Source organism: Pavona decussata, unplaced genomic scaffold, assembly GCF_977016875.1.
Source record: "Pavona decussata unplaced genomic scaffold, jaPavDecu1.1 SCAFFOLD_195, whole genome shotgun sequence".
NCBI lineage: Eukaryota > Metazoa > Cnidaria > Anthozoa > Scleractinia > Agariciidae > Pavona > Pavona decussata.
In genome coordinates this window covers 2,026,211-2,042,942 of record NW_028145604.1, presented here as the reverse complement: position 1 = coordinate 2,042,942, position 16,732 = coordinate 2,026,211, and the positions used below count along the sequence as shown (strand labels likewise).

Below are 16,732 nucleotides of genomic sequence, written 5' to 3'. Positions count from 1 at the left end.
TAGACATTCGAAAAATTTTGCTTCTTCCACAAAGCAATGGAAACATTAGTGAAAACAACATAAATTCGCTTGTGACAAAGCTAAAACCTTGAAATGGTCAATCACAACAGCGAAAACTGAACTAGGTTAGAACTCCACAGCAGACAAACTGCTACGCATGCGTTTTTTTCTGCCAAATGTTTTTGGACGACCTCCTAAGTGAGGAGGAGGACGGAAGAAAGAAAGACGAGCAATGTGAGCCGAGCACTCACTGGGAAGAGGTTTGGCACGCACACGTTTAAAAAAAAATAGAAGTTACAAGATCGAAAGTAGAATGCTGTAAGGATTAGCACATGTATCGTGTGCTGAGCAATGGAAATGACGTAAGCCGGAATTTAAGATGAGTTTCTTAAGGTTAACTTAATTGGTTTCAGTTTAACGTCAGTGGTCCGAGCACAGTTGCTCTGGTTTGTGATAGTGCACCACGCGCACGTCGCCCGCGTAGCATGCCTGTAGACGTACCCACCCATTGTAGGGTGGGGGGAGTGATGGTGTAGTGGTGAGAGCACTCGTCTCCCACCAATGTGGCCCGAGTTCGAATCCCGGAGCCTTAGGGTTAACCCAGATATGGGTTGAGTTTGTTGTTGGTTCTCGTCCCTGCTCCGAGGGTTTTTCTCCGGGTTCTCCGATTTTCCTTCCTCCACAAAAACCAACATTTCCAAATTCCAATTCGACCCGGAACGCAATGACACCTTTGAATCGAGTTTTTCAATGGAGTGCTCTTAGGTGTTCCGTGGGTTAACAAATTATCGTTATCAGTTCAACCTACCCACTATTTTAAAAAATCCACATATCAAATACAGACTAGAGCAGTTTTCCATAAAGTGTGGTTAAATCAAACTAGGGAAATCACTATGGTTTATCACAACGCATGCAAACAATCCAATGAAGCAGTAAAAACACAAAGAGAGTACACGTAGCGGGTACCAAGCGCAGAAACGCGTGCGAACAAGTCACAATTGATTTTGGTTTTTACCTTTAAATGCGTTCGCACCAACCAACAACAACAGTCGATGGCATTATTGCTTTTTATACGGGTTGCGTTAATTGTCATGATGAATTTTATGTAAGAATAGACAACTGTTACACTTTATCGTTATATAAACCATGGTACCAATGAAAGACAACCTGAACAGGATTTATATAATGGAAATTGCTTTAAGCTGAAAGTGGGAAGTAGGTGAGAGTCATAATAACTACTTTTCAGAAGAACAGAATTGTGCTTTGACATTTCATTTGCATTTTTACCGGAGATCTTGAACCAAGTTAATACACAAATATTGTGTTTGGTAAAAATCCTGAGGAACCTAACCTGTGTTACGCTTTTGCAAAGCAAATGCAGGAGTATTCTGAATGCTCCGTTGAACTAGGATTGGTTACTTAGCAACAGAACAGGAAAACCGCTGACTCAGACGTTGCCCGAACCTGGAACACGAGATGCTGATTCAGAGTCGAAAAGATCAACTTTCGAAAACGACATTCCTACTCGGGAACGATCGATTGTCGAAGGCGACTTTCCAGTTTAAGATCGTTCTATTCTCGCGGCCTAAGTTCGAATTCGAATCGATTTGTATGCGGGAAAGAGATTCGGAATCGATCGATTCTCTGCGACGAAACGTCGCCTAGTTCGATTGATGGCAAAGTTAATCAGCTTTTAGACATAAAATCCCGATTTGGAGATCCCAGAATTCGAACGAAAATTGACACTGGCTCCCCACGGGACTGCTATAGCTGATTACTTAACAGCAAGCTCTAATTAAATTTTTACATGCTCTCTACATCGCTGACCAGCAGGAACATTTAGCATTCACCCTCCCCTCCCTTCTGTTTTGGACCTTTACATGACTGTCATTTTCTCCGGAGCTTCTTCATCATCCTCTTCGTTTTTTAGTGATAGTAAAGCCGTGGGTGATTCACTGTCCAGAGTCTCGGCTGTTGGTGTTTTATTTGTCTCAGGAAGGAGTAAGCACAGAACGCCGGCAACAAAGGCGTCCACAGCCATGATAATGTACGGCAGCTGAGCCATGTAGGAATTCTGAGGAAAAGCAAAGCTCAGTTTAACAATCATTTCATTAGGGAACAATAAATACGAGAAAGACTTTGACTGTTGGAGGACGCAAGAAGGAATTAAAATGCCGACGGATAAATTTCCAACCACTGGCTCCTTGACGATTTCAATCATCCAGTCGAAACTTGAATAGTTCCGGACGTTCACCTTTTTCTCAAAGAAAATAAATCGCAAGCAGCCGAAAAAAAGTTTGCGTTCTACAATTTAGCTGAACGTTTTCACTCTGATCCCATGTGACCCCACCTTATACGAACTTCTAGACACGAGTACCGTGTTTATTTTGCTTTTGTTGCATTTAAATACACTTTGTGGATCATAAACAACACAAAGCTTACTAGGTAAATAAAAATAGCTTTCCGTTCCTGACAATTCTCTCCATTAAATACCGGCATCCCCATTTTAATAAAGAAAACAATTTTCGAAAATTTCATAACTGCGAGGCGCATGAAGAAGGGGCTGTAATCGTGCATCACGGCTTTAGGTGGTGGATTCAAAGATAAAACAAGTGGTTCATGTGGTTTACCGGCTCACTTTTAAGACCATGAATGCCGTGAATCTGCTCACATATAGCAAATCAAGTTTTTCTTACCAGCCAGATGACAAACGGAGAGGTTATAGCACCAAGTCTTCCAGCAGCAGAAGACGTACCCAGCCCAACATTTCTATGATAAAAAGAATTCTGTAATTAAAAAAGGGTGGCACGTTCCCCTTTTCTCCACCCTGGTAAAAAACGTTGATGACTAGGATAAAGCCTTGAATGAAGAAGGTCAAGGGACAAACCTTTAACGAGTGTAGCAGTTATGTGCATGGCTTTTCTTCGTTCTGTAGCATTAATCGTCTGTCTTACCTCCCCCACCCCCAGCACCCACCCATCCACACAAATGAGATGCATGTTCATCAAGAAGTTAAGCAATATCAGATTTCGTGGTTCACAAGTGACAATGACCTCTGCAGTCTACAGTAGTGTACCCCTCAACACAAGGAGACAGATGTAAATCATTTGTTAATACATTTGGAGTACTGACTATATACCAAACTCTTTTTATGCCAAGTGTTTCCACAACGTTGTCAATCGCTAAACTACTGAAATTATAGAAAGTAGCCCATAATGCCCTTGTCGTGCATCAGTTTCTACAGCATGAAGAAGTATTAACAGTGTTACTCTCTCTGTAGACCCTCAGTAAAGCCTGCGTAGCAGGTTTTATTGTCTGCGCGCGAATATAAAGTTTTGGCGGCAAAAGTCACCTTGTCCCCATTTCCTTCTCGGCTTCGCTGCTTGTTCGCACAGCAAAACTCAGAGCTACCTTTCCTGTACTTACTGACATTATTCAGTAAACAAGCAAATAAGGGGAACTGAATTCTTACACCTTCAGTCTGCCTTACCGGACCACTGTGGGAAACAACTCTGCCGAGAACACAAAAATGGCGTCGAAGGAGTTCATGACGGAGAATTTGCCAACCATTGCAAAGATTATACGGCCCGCCACAAACCCTGTAGAGTACAAAAGAGGAAAAACGTGTAAGTTACAAGTGTAAACAGTTACTCGAAAAAGCTCCATAATCCTTTTGCGGGTGTAGCCATTCAAGTGAAAGCTATAATTATGCTGAGCAGGATTTTCTCGTGTTGCTTTTTATTAAAATGTAAAAAATGATTCTAGCTCATGAGTCTGTAGATGGCAAATCCTGAAGTGTTACTATTCAAATGAAGGTACAGAACGGCGCCTTTTATCGTCCTGTTTATTCTGCTGTACAAGTTAGTTCTCATTTTTAAGTCTACGAATGAAATCCTGAAATACGACCTTTCAAATCAAAGCAACAAGGCCAGTACTGTTTTTCAGTTATACTGAGTCGTCTTTTTCACCTCCTCAAGAGCAAAGTGACATCTTCATGCAGGTTTTGCCGCAATTGTACCCGCAAAGTCCTCTTTGAACGTAAATTAACAAAAGCCCTGGTAAAATGGCGCATGATAGTCAATGCTAGTTGATGATAGTTTTGACTATCATCAACTATTTAACAATCAGATTATGAGCTCGAAATTTCTATCGCGTGATAGTTGATGAGGGCGAAGCCCGAATTAACTATCACGCATTTAGAACTGAAGAGCGTTTTAGTATAAAACTACTAGTTGTTTGAAATCCTCTTCACAGACTCTTCGAAAATGCGAAGAAGCGGCCGCCATTTTGTTGACAACTGCACACCGTTAGGCTACTCACTGTACTCACTACTTCAACTGAATAGATAGTGAGTAGCGTAGCCAATAAGGGAACAGCATTCGTGATAGAACGCTAGTAGATTTATACTAACATCGACTATCATGCGCCGTTTGACCAGCGCTTTTAATAGCAGCCATAAGAGAGTAATCTAACCTGTGTTTTCTCTGTCGTCTGGAATCACCGTTACTACTAGATTTGCTATGGCCGCAACCACTAAACCAATAACAACCACTTTTTTTCGTCCCCATCTGAAGAACAATCACAAAGGGTTTCAGTTATAATGTGTATAATGTGTAGGAAACTGCATCTATCACTGAGGGGCACCCAACGGTGTCTGTTCGCAAGGCCTAAATCGCCACAGAAATTCGGATTTGGTTTTATTATAAAAGACGTTTTGTCGGTAACACTCTGGTAAACTAATTCCTTTCGTTTTCGGATGGTCAAATGTCTCATTGTGCAAAAAAAAAAAAAAAACGGTCAGCTAACATTTTCGTTAATCCAGCAACAGCCGAGTTCGTAAATCACGCCGGGAATAAGATTCCGTTTTCCAAAAGCTTTCTGCAACTTAAATTTTCAGCTAAAGCAACCGAACAGATCAGACTGTCAGTATTAGCTGACACAAATATGCCTTTTATTATGAAAGGCCACAAAACGATGTGAGAACATAGGTAGGAGACAACATTTTAAATAGCTTGTTTTGCTTCGCGTTAGGTGCCTCTGATCTATGACAGCCATAAGATCAACCTTCGACAGAAGAATCTCACATCTATCATTGATTATATGTTTTCCCGCGTTTAGAAACGGTTACGCGTTTTCCCACACGCCGCCCTCTTTCTCGCGCTTGACACGTACGCTGTTGTACCGTTTCCCGCGCTTGGCACTTGTACTTTTTCCCGCGGGGTTAAGCTGCCAGTTCTGATTGCTGTAGTACGGTGTTTTCTTTTGGTGTGATTGGTCAGATTCTATTTTTTACCAATAGAGTTACTAACCTGTTCATGGCATAGATGGCGAAGGCGTTTCCAGGAATCTCGACCAGCGAGGTAAGAAAGAAATTAAGATACATGTTTCCACCCAACAGAACAGATCCTAAAGACACGCCAAAGTAGACCTGGGCATTAACAAACCTGTCAAAATATAAAACATCAAGGGCTTCAGCTTTGACTTAGTTATCTCCTCCGCTCCTAGCTTGAAAATTTAAACCACTTCTTACCAAGAAATCCAGGAGATGACAGTCTTTTTCGTCATTGAGCGGGAACCGAATAAATCCCTAAACCCAGCTTCCCGTTGAGTGCTTTTCTGGTCTTCCGGTAGCCCTAAGCCCTCATCAGGCATTTCTTTCTTGTTAACTTTAGCCACTCGCTTCAGTAACTTCTCGGCTTGTGCTATCCTCCCGTGGGTCATGAGCCAGCGAATTGACTCTGGTACAAGTCTGTTGGTAATAAAAGAAACGACAACAAATAAAATGGTCCGCAACTCGTACAAAGCGGTTCACAGTGAAGGGTGACGTTTCAGTAAACAGAGTCAAGTCCAAGCAGACGCCCAATTACTTCAAACAATCAACTGAAATCTGTTCTATCGAGGGAATTGACTGTATACACTTTGGTGGAAGGGAGTCTAAGTTGAGTGAAGATCGTGCACGAGAATGCATGATAGAGGAACTAGCTTTGAACCTTGCCTAGTTCCTGCACAACTTTCTCCCAGACCCTCACAATCAATTCATTTCGGTGACAGACGACGTGACCCGAGTGGATTGACTGAGATGAAAGACAGAGAGAGACCTAGGAACTAGTCGACTTTGAACCAATGAACGTTCTCCAGATCAAAGCTCCAGTGTACAAACCATGTGATTATCACGTCCTCACTATCATACTTACATCCAAAAGACGAAGAGAATGAGACCAGGTGCAGCGGTTATCATGGACAGCTTTCTCCAGTCCCTTATCAGGTAAGCCAATAGCGCCACCATCATCAGGGCCCCAGTCCAAAAGTACCAAGTGAAGGTCCCAGCCATGGCGCGATGATTAGGGCCCACGTACTCAGTTGCCATGATGAAAAGACATACGATAGCACCTCCTGTAGAAAAGCAGTAAGACCATAATTGTTAACTGCAGTACGACTTCTGACTGTCTGCTCAACACAGGCTGAAAGTTTTAAAATACTTAACTGCGTCATTGAAACTTAAAAAGCTTGGTACTTACGGACTTACAGTCAAGAAAGATTACGAGCAGCAGTCCAGCCTGTTAACTCTTAACCCTTTAAACTCCCTAACAGTCATCAGCATCAAATTTCTCCTTGTAATATCCATTTTCGACCCCGAGGTCATGAGAATTAATAATATGATCACCCAAGGTAAATTTTCTTGATATTTTTATAACTTCTCCAAAGTACTTTTATAAGAAAAATATGGGGACAAGATAGGAGAATTTGCTCTATGATATTAGGGGTTAAAGGGTTAAAGACGGTGATAATAGAAGGAGAGACCGATACAACATAGAATTACTGTTTAAAGTGCACAATATTTCGGCTGGCCAAACCAAAAGGACGGTGCCTCCTTTGGTTAGTGCGCATGCGTTCTGCGCACCACGGTATAATCCGAGAAACTCGGGCGGCTTAAAGAAGGTGCTTTCTATCTATTACTATGTGGGAAAAGCAGTTCTTAGCATCTCAAACGTTTGAAGCGCGTTTTACGTGCGATTAAAACGCGTTTCAGACGCGTTTGAAACGAACAGGAATGTAATAAGTTGTGAACTGATTGCTCAATTTTGAGCATCAGTTCATTTTTTTTTTTTTTTATTGATTTTTGAAATCTTTATAGTTCGTGGAATTTATTGGACAAGCTATCACTCAAGCTAACAACCAACAGATAGAAAAAATCGGAATTGAAAACAAAACTTTTTATCACCTGAGTTCGGTGTGTATTTGGAGAGAATTGGACCGCAGAAACCCTAATTAAGTAAAAAGCATGTTCCAGTGCGTTTCAAATACTTGGTTAGTTTTTGTTCATGATAAGGTTTGCGCTGTTTACATAGCCGTTATGGCTCCATCTTTGTCACCAATTTTGTCAAGACACTTAGTCAGGTAGTAAAATCCAAATGCCCTGTCAGTTATAAAAACCTAGCACCTAGCATGCTGCCAAATAAATTCGAATCAGAAGGCCAAATAGCCCGTCTGGTCTCCCCAGGAGAATATTTTCCACGAATTACATTATGACAGTTCATTTAGGCTTATATGAAACGCTAACCCATGTTGAAAACATTGGGTGGTTACCATTTGGTTTGAAGTCAAATGGCAAGGTAATTTTCCGAAAATTCCGTTCTGAAATTGTGGAGTACTCTTCAAAGGTACTCCTCTTTTCCATTCGGAACGAAAAGGCGGAAATTCCTTACCATTTGAATGAATCCTCCGTGTCTAGGCCTTTTCCGGCTAGAGTGGGACGAAACCCCTGATAAAAAAGAATTAAGCGCAATTTCATCCGGTTGGTCCGTCGAATTCGGAAAATCCCTTACCATTATACAACGGTTACACCAACTGGATTTTTCCCACAAATGGTAAGCACCCATTCACACCCCGGGCCCTCCCGCAGTCAGACGCTATCTTGTTGTTGCTACTTACCCAGACCAAAGCCGATAATGAACCTGAGAGTAGCATACAGCCAGTACCACGGGACAAACGAACTAGCAAAAGCCACCCAACACACGAGACTGGAAGAAAAGAAAAGGATCTTTCGGCGGCCATATTTGTCTGATAGGATCCCAAACACGACATTTCCCACAAACCAGCCAAAGAACATGATGGAATTGGTTAGGAATCCTAGCATGGACTTGCCGCACACAAGACGCCACTGTGGAGAAAGTGAGCTGATTAAAAACAGTTTAGATAGTTCACTTTTCTAGGCCTTAAGTTTTGAGTCTGTGGATAAAATCCCAAAGTGTGACCATTCAAATGAAAGCTACTGAGCAGTACTTTCCTGTGGCGCTGTTTATTATGCTACATAAGGTGGTTCTTGCTTTTGAGTCTGTTTATAAAATCCTTAAGTGTGACCATTCAAATGAAAGCTACTGAGTAGTCCTCTCCCGTGGTGCTGTTTATTATGCTGCACAAGGTGATTCCAACGTTTGAGTCTGTGAATAAAATCCTAAAGTGTAACCATACAAATGAAGCTACTGAGCAGTACTTTGATGTGGTAGTGCTGTTTATTATGCTGTACAAGGTGGTTCTAACTTCTGAGTCTGTGAATAAATTCCTAAAGTGTGACCATTCAAATGAAAGCTACTGAGCAGTACCTTCCTGTATGTGGTGCTGTTTATTATTCTTCATAAGATGGATTCACTTTTGGGTTTGTGAATTAAGTCCTAAAGTGACATAACATTTGTTGCGCATCAAGTTCCAAGAAAATGTTGCCCGTATTACTTAGCTATTAGTCCCTTAGTATATAATAATACTGAAAAACCTACCTCTGTGATGATGGATGTGTACGGATTGGTAAACTCCCATTCGCTTTCATCAATATCACATCTGAATTTCTTGTTGGGGTCGTTGCCATTCGGATTAAACTCCTCTGCAAAACAGGAATGAGAAAAACATAAGCACCCAACGGTTCGTTCTGGAGAATATCTGGCGGAAGGCCTAAATTAGCTTGGGTAGTAAGCTTTTCTGTTGGTGTTGTGCGTTTTTCGCTTTTAGACCACACAGATATTGGGACGAGAACGAAAGAAACGGAGGAGAGGGGAGGGGTCCAAATTTCCATGCCTTCAAACAGCGAACATTGCACAAAACCAAACCGGGAAACGATTGCTACGCGGTCTAGGCCTAAATAGCCTCGCAAAATTCGGATTGAATAGGGGAGAAAAACTACGCTCTGTTACCTTACATTTAAAGGAAACCTCCACTGTTAAACTACAATCTTATTTTACATTTTGTTGGAGAACATGGAAATAATAGTTCTGTGTTCGACAAAACAGGATTTGATTATCGCTCAGTTTCGCTTTTAAATATCCTGGGCGCCGCCATGTTGGATTTCATGACGTAATACGGCCGGTCAATTGTTTTACACAAAAGAACTTCCGCTCACTGACATTAGCGGCAACCGTATTACGTCATAAAACCCAAAATGGCGGCGCGCGGGAAATTTAAAAGCGAAAACAGACGATAATCATATCTAATTTTTAACACACTTGAATGTTATTTCTACTTTTCAAACTAAAATTTACAATTGATTTCACGTCAGAGTTTTTTGTCAGAATGGAGGTTCCCTTTAGGTAACGTGGAAAAATTCCCGCACTGAAGGATCCAAACAGACCACGCAACTGACTGTGTCGACGAAAGTGATCTTAGAAAACAGAAAAAGACATTTTATTTATATTCGTTATGAACATGAATTCACGTTGGGTGCCATAAAAATGTTTAGTCTTTTGTTGGTTATTTGTTACCTTCGTTTTATCGAGCCGGTGAATTGTGGCGTGCTTGGACTTCCTCGTAAAGAATAGCAAGGTTTTCCGTAGAGGTGTGCATGGTGGAAATGAGACATGGTGAAACGCTGTTTCGAGTTCATCCCAACTTTCGATTGTTTTAATATTTTAACCACAACAAAGAAAGTAAGAAAATAAATTGTTCAATAGAGTTGGAGCAAATGGATTTTCACAAAGAAGAGAGTGTTCACTATCTTGCTTAATTCATAAAAGAAGTGTGGAACCATGGAAAGACAAAAATCTAAAACCTAAACACTTACGTGTGAAGTTACAAACAGTGCTATTCTTGACACACCTCCACGGGGGTTCCAAACCAAGGAACGTCATGATGAGGGTCTGAAATGTGACAGGGACCAACATCAAGCCCACCACACAGACCAAAGTCCATTGGAACCTGCCCATGCTGCCGATCTTGGAGAGAAAGCCATCAACGCTCAGAGTCATCGTGCTGGTAATCTGAAAATGAGAGAAGCATTACTGAGAGTTGATTAGCGAACTGGTCATAACAAGTTTGTTCAGAAAGGACCACCCTTGTCTGGGACAGGGGGGGGGGGGAGGGTTATCGAACGCACGAGTTGACACAGAAATATTCAGGTAGCAAGAGACAGCATTGCTCAGATAAACAAGAATAGTGAGCTTAATTTGAATCTTTTTACCATTTTCTTACTACTGGATTGAGGGGCAGCTATGCAATAAAGACACCATCTTTTGAGATTGAGGAAGGGGATGCAGGAAGAGAACACCATCTATTTTGTGGTTTGGTGAGCCCTGTTCGAGTATGGAGTTTTGACCACTTCCCTTAAACTAAAGACTGTCGTAACACCAAAAACAAGGAATGAAAATTGGGTAAACAAATAACGGCACACTGAGGTAAACATGTAAACGGTGCATATATCAGGAATAAGGACGGGAAACATGCAACAGCACAACACGGAGGAAAATATTTAAAAGCAGCCTCGTTCTCAGACCTTAACACGCTTATCCAACGCTCCGAGCTCGACGGGTGATGTCAACCCCATTGAGCCGAGGACGACTGGGGCGAGGCCACGCTGACCTTCGTCAAGCGCGCGGGTGGACTACAGCTGGCGCGCTTGGCAGGGCTGCATGTTTTGCGAGTTGGCCCATTGCCTCCATTGTTTGCTGGATACTGCACGGCCGATCTCACTTCTGTGATTTAGTTTGCGGTTTATTTCGATTTATTAGGAAAACCACCATCTCAAATTCAATACACAAAAATGTGAAATTTCGAAATGCGCACATTTGAAAATAAGAATCGAAACGGCGAAAGGACCTTCCTTTTCACCGTTTAAATGTTTGCGTGACTCATTCTGTCATTCTGAGAGAAAAACTGCCCGAGGAGTATTTAATACTCATTGTAATAGCACAGTTTGTTCTTATGCTTCACCGTTTAAAAAACAAAGTATCAATGATGCATGGCAAAACCTATTTACTGAATCTGCTTATCCAAAGTAATTGCTTGAAAGATTTTTTGCGGGTGCAATAAACTGTTCATGAGAAAGACGCTATATATGTTCACTACTTGCCTGTTTCAAACCACGTCATTAGAAAGGGTTATTTCAAGCCTGTTTGCCTACTCGTCAAAATGGCGTCGAAAACCGTGATAAGGCCTATTTTATTACCGAATTTACTAGCTGTTGTTGCTTTTACTGAAAATGCTAGGGTAACTAGCTGACATTTCTTCACATCTTTGCCGCTACGAAAATAAAACGAATTAGTTTTTTCAGCCCTACCAAAGTTTGCGCTGACATTTTTGCTGTAAATTTTCTTTATGACTAATTCCGAATTTCCGAGGCGCTTAAAGGCTTTCCGAACATATCTCCACCGAAATCAGGAATCTTCCGGTGCCCCCGACCGTTCGTTCGTTATAGCCAGTGTACACTGAGCTGTCCATTCTTCTAGCTGTTCAATTTTCCGCAGAGCCGACCTCTATTGACAGGAACGTTCCCTGCACACTGCCGAATGCACATTCGACTGAACCCAACGCTCTGAATAACAAATGCTTAGTGCATGAACCATGTCGGAGCGTTATGACATGTAACACAGTTTGAAGTGTTCAGTCATACTGTACAGGTTCAATGTACATGGCCATTCAAATGAAATAGCTATTGTGTTTTCCTTTTATAGTGTTTCAGTCAACCAACTTCAATTTTGCCGAGGCAAAGTTGTCAATTTGTATTTTCCACTAATCTATGTATTTTACATATATAAACAATGTCCTCGCGTACTGTATCCTAACTTAAAAGTACGTTGTGTTGCACACCACATAGAAATCTATCAAATAGACTTTCTCGCCAGCTAAGTCTACGGTTTTTAGATTTCGTCAGTTACTTAATTTGGCAAGTTTTGAACTTCTGCCTTCGAAAGTTTTTAGCTGTGGGCCCGGCGACAACACCTCAGCTAAATTGAGTGTTTAGCATAGACCTTCTAATAACGAAACAGCACTTGGCAATTAGTGTTGTTTGGCGTGCAGTCTTCAATTAGGTCAAGCCATCGACCTTACCTCAAATAAGGAACAGCGCTGTAGCTGCTCTGATGAAAGGATCGGGGCTGTAGTTAATTTAGAGCGGACTCTCGAATCAGTCGTGACCAAGTTTATGAACAAACATGACCTTATCCCTCATGTACAAAATTTATGCAAAGTAAGCATTGCATTATAAAACATGCAAATCATTCAGCAGCTCCAAGAAAGAACATCAATTAGACCAGTCTTGAAAACAATGGAGACAAAAAAAAGGGGGGCTAACGAAATCCATACGAGACTTACACCATTTAATTGAATCCCGAGACTCCATGACGCCTGTCATTTGTCGCCAAAATAGAGGAACACGCAGGTTAATAAGCTTTTCAGCATTGAGTAGTCCGTGTCTTTCAGACACCCTTAATTCTGACGTCTTACGTTTAATGCGTCTGCCTTATTAGAGAGCTTTAGCATCGCGTTTACGTGGAATGGAAAACGTCACCTTGCCGTTTTACGTGTCATGTAAAATAGCGTGAACCTTTTGACTTTAGCTAATTTTGCGAGAAGAAAAGTGCGGTAAGGAGTGAGTTATGAAAGAATTTTAGACATGAAACTTAATTTGCCCTGGTATGACTTGGTGGAAAATCATTGTGGTACATGTTTTATGTGTATAAGAAAAAAAAGGAAGAAATGCTTACATAATTCTCACGTAGACGGCAAACGCAAAATAGCCTGTTTTCACGCAGAAACGGCCAGCGGCAACCGCGAAAAATGGCGGGAAAATCGCTCTACTTAATAACGTCTGAGACTCAGTCTCGTCTAGTATAATATCAAGAACGTTTTATTCCCGGGATACACGTGAAGATGTTTGTATTTTCACATTTTTGCAAAATGAAAAGATCACAATTGAATTTTTCGTTCAACAGATGAAGTGAAGTTACTGAACACAACTATGAACTATGAAGGAAACGCTTTTTTGTCATTTTTAGTGCAGAAAGAGCAAAGAACACATCCCAATTTTATACTCTGAGTTTCTAGAAAATATAAATAAACAGTACGGCTGATGTACGCTTCTTCGGCTAAAAATTCATTTTTTCGTCCAGTTCAGTTTCGTGACAGTGGGAAACTAATACTGAATTCCTTTCTTTTTTCGAGGCGCAAATATCTTGATAAAAATGCGATCATGCAACGTCAACTAACATCACAGGGAGTCCACAAAAGTTGTGAAAAAGAAATAAATTAATAAATTATTTGACTTACGTTGTTCGTTTCTTGTGGTTTTCTATAGTGCTCGTTTGCATAAAATTTACGCGACAGGACTAATGTCGTGTACTGAGTTGTGCGCGAGCGGATCTGAGCTCCCATTCCTCGAAACTTTCAGCAATCTCCATACTAAATATTTTTACAGCCAAGTGTTTTTCCTCGCTTGACAAGAAACCGGCGATTGCTGTTTGTTTACATTTTGCAGGGGTTTTTATGACGTCACGAATTTCAACTCTGTTGCGGCCATCGCGTCAACTAGTTTCCAATCCAGTCGTTTTATGATCCATGATTTGTGCAGTGATTCATGCTAAATCTCGCGCGCTCTGACAAACTGCCGTCTATCGATCGTTAGCATACCTCAGTGACCGACTATCGCGTAACGCGCAATCTGATTGGCTACACAGGTGCCGTAGCGCGCGCGATTTAGCATGCATCATTGCACAAATATATCAAAATATATGAAATATAAAGATGTTTTTGCTTCATGGATCGATCACTGAGGTATGCTAAAACAATTAGACGGCTCGCTCTCGGTTTCTATCGCCTTTGATAGTTGGCGAGGGGCGAACAATTAGACGGCGAGCTCGAGGTTTCTATCGGCTGATAGTTGGCGAGGGGCGAAGCCCCGAGCCAACTATCAAAGGCGATAGAATCCGAGAGCGAGCCGTCTAATTGTTTTAGCATACCTCAGTGATCGATCTATGAAGCAAAAAAATCTCTATATTTCATAAATTTTGATATATTTGTGCAATGATGCATGCTAAATCGCGCGCGCTCTGACAAACTGCCGTCTATCGATCGATAGACAGCACCTGTGTAGCCAATCAGATTGCGCGTTACGCGATAGTCGGTCTCAGAGGTATGCTAATTGTTAAATAGACGGCACCTGTGTAGCCAATCAGATTGCGCGTTACACGATAGTCGGTCACTGAGGTATGCTAAATAATAGTATAGTCAGCAGAGCTCAGATCCGCTCGCGCACAACTCAGTACACAACATTAGTGCTGTCGCGTAAATTTTATGCAAATGAGCACTATAGAAAACCACAAGAAACGAACAACATAAGTCAATAATTTACTAATTTATTTCTTTTTCACAACTTTTGTGGACTCCCTGTGCTAACATAAGCATTTTCGTTCAGGCCAAAACATCTCGTAAATTCGACTTCTTAAAAGTTTCTGAGGAGTGAAGAGGGGTGTGGGTTAGTCTCGAACTCAAGAGTTCCTTGGTCCAAGTTGTTCAGTGTTGTCGTTAACTTTCGAGCCTGTTGATCTGAAAATTTTAAATTTAAAGCTATTGGTGGTGTGAAAGGTATCAGTGCTGATTAAACCGCTGATCCTACAAATACAATGACAGCCGCTGTATTCAACAGAACTTCATTCCTGTGGTACTGTTTACTGGGTATACTGTCTCGAGGACATGAAATCACGAACTGTTGTCATTCAGCAGCTCAGTTATCCTGCTGTGTTGTTTTTACTTTTTTCATGCCAGCATTTTTTTTGACACATTTCCTGTTTCGAATTCTTAGATAGCGGGTTGTTGACCAATCAAAATTCCATGAATACGTGACGCATTCGTGGAATTTTGATTGGTCACGGTGACGTATTGGATTACATTCCTGACACCCCCCTTCCCCTCCCCTCCGCTGTTTCTTGCAATGATTTTTACAACATCAAAACATATGTAAAAGTGGTCTGGACAAAGCTCGAGACATTTTTTTTATTGCGCTAATTGAAAAGGAGGTCACACGGTCCCAGTGATCTCTGAAATTTAGGCAGTTTTTCCATCCTAGAATTTTTCGTGTTTGCTGTCATTGAGGCTACAATGAATAAGGGGGTTGGTTTCTAAAGAAATTGTGGTACTGCATCGGTGGGGGGTGGAAAGGAATGTTTGGCTTTATCTCCTGAGTAAAAAGATTCGAGTGCTTTTCGGTGGTAATCCCAGGATGAAATCTGTTAGCCAGTTCTGTGTAATCAAAGTAAAAAACCGGCACACACAAAACACTGAAGAAACGGTGCATTTGTGGTGAAAAAGCAAACAGGTCCAAACGAAGCAAATTTGCACTGAACCTGTCGTGATCACAAACTTACCCCGACAAACACATTAGCTAGAGTTTGAAATCGTCCAACTGTGATTATCTTTTGCCAAAATCTCCACAATGCCCGTTTTCGTACACAAAACATTAAAGTAATAAAGCTGGCAATAATCTTCTTGTTTTATCTTTAACTTACCTTTTCAACAGAAGCTTGTCCACGGAGAGGTAAGAATCCTCGGAATCATACAAACAGTATCGACTATCGAGGAACTGATCCACAAACATCAGGCATCTGTCAAAATGCAAGGTATCACTGCACTGTTGCCTTATTTTGTTTTCTCCCGCCCACTTAAGTGTGATGGGGGGGGGGGGGGGGGAAGCGCAAGAAAGCTCAGGATGGGTGGGGGGGGGGGTGGGTGGGGAGGGAGGACCTTACGACATATACCTCGCCAAAAGAATAGTTCTGTTACAAGCCTAGCAACCAGCATGGTTTGTGGTTTGAGCAGTGACAAAAAATATTCTCGGATAGTGGACTGCGCATTTTCCAACAGTACTTTTCGTTTCAATTTTTCAAATGCGGCTACTTGGACAAAGAAAGCCAATTCTGCTATTTTTCCGCTAAGTGATTTGGTTTTTAGCTTTAGAAATAGAGCAACACTTGAAAGTCGATAAAAGCCCGATTAGACGCTTTCATTCAAGAGGATTTCTTGGTTTTCATATACCGTTGTATATATTTCCAGTCACCCTTTCCTCGTCTCTTGATACTGTAACACCCCCCCCCCCCCCCACCCCGGGATATGAAACATTTATCTATTGACAAAAGGTAACAGACTTTTATATGTTTTTCTCTGATGATAAAACAAACAGATAACTCACTGGCATCACCACTTCGATCATGTTTAGTATCAAAGGCCGTGATACTTTGTTTGTCCGCTGTTTTGACATATACCGCTATCAAAAACAGTGTCTGGGGGTCAACATGCAAGTCTGGTATGTTTACAAGATATCGGCACGACTTTCATACCGAAATAAATCGTAAACTTGTACCGCGTTTACATAAAACCACCTCAGTCATGCAGTCGACGACAGATTTATCCGGCAATGAATAATTGAAAGGTAAAGGTTCACGAACCTAACAGTCATACGGCCGAGTTTACTGTCGGCCGG

General features: G+C 41.5%; 1 protein-coding gene across 2 annotated transcripts; it reads right to left on the bottom strand.

Moving 5' to 3' along the window:
- Positions 1–311: 311 nt before the first annotated feature.
- Positions 312–15,940, bottom strand: LOC146461709 (organic cation transporter-like protein). Of its 2 annotated transcripts, none has more exons than XM_085086733.1 (11): positions 15,762–15,940; positions 10,049–10,244; positions 8,775–8,878; positions 7,933–8,161; positions 6,195–6,393; positions 5,531–5,749; positions 5,310–5,444; positions 4,474–4,568; positions 3,491–3,599; positions 2,697–2,769; positions 312–2,074 (listed from the first exon to the last, which is right to left on the bottom strand). In XM_085086733.1, exons 2-11 carry the CDS (start codon positions 10,230–10,232, stop codon positions 1,877–1,879), a joined length of 1,545 nt encoding a protein of 514 aa, XP_084942859.1. In that variant the 5' UTR covers positions 10,233–10,244; positions 15,762–15,940; the 3' UTR covers positions 312–1,876. The 2 variants fall into 2 exon arrangements, with proteins under 2 accessions (XP_084942859.1, XP_084942860.1); XM_085086734.1 differs by lacking the exon at positions 15,762–15,940 and adding an exon at positions 12,310–12,420.
- Positions 15,941–16,732: the final 792 nt, after the last annotated feature.

Coding starts and splice junctions, on each gene's coding strand:
- LOC146461709 (XM_085086733.1), bottom strand. CDS start 10,232: ATGACTCTGAGCGTTGATGGCTTTCTCTCCAAGATCGGCAGCATGGGC. Junction 8,162..8,774: donor ACACATCCATCATCACAGAG/GTAGGTTTTTCA, acceptor CTTTCTCCACAG/TGGCGTCTTGTGTGCGGCAA. Junction 6,394..7,932: donor CATTATCGGCTTTGGTCTGG/GTAAGTAGCAAC, acceptor GCTTTTCTACAG/GAGGTGCTATCGTATGTCTT.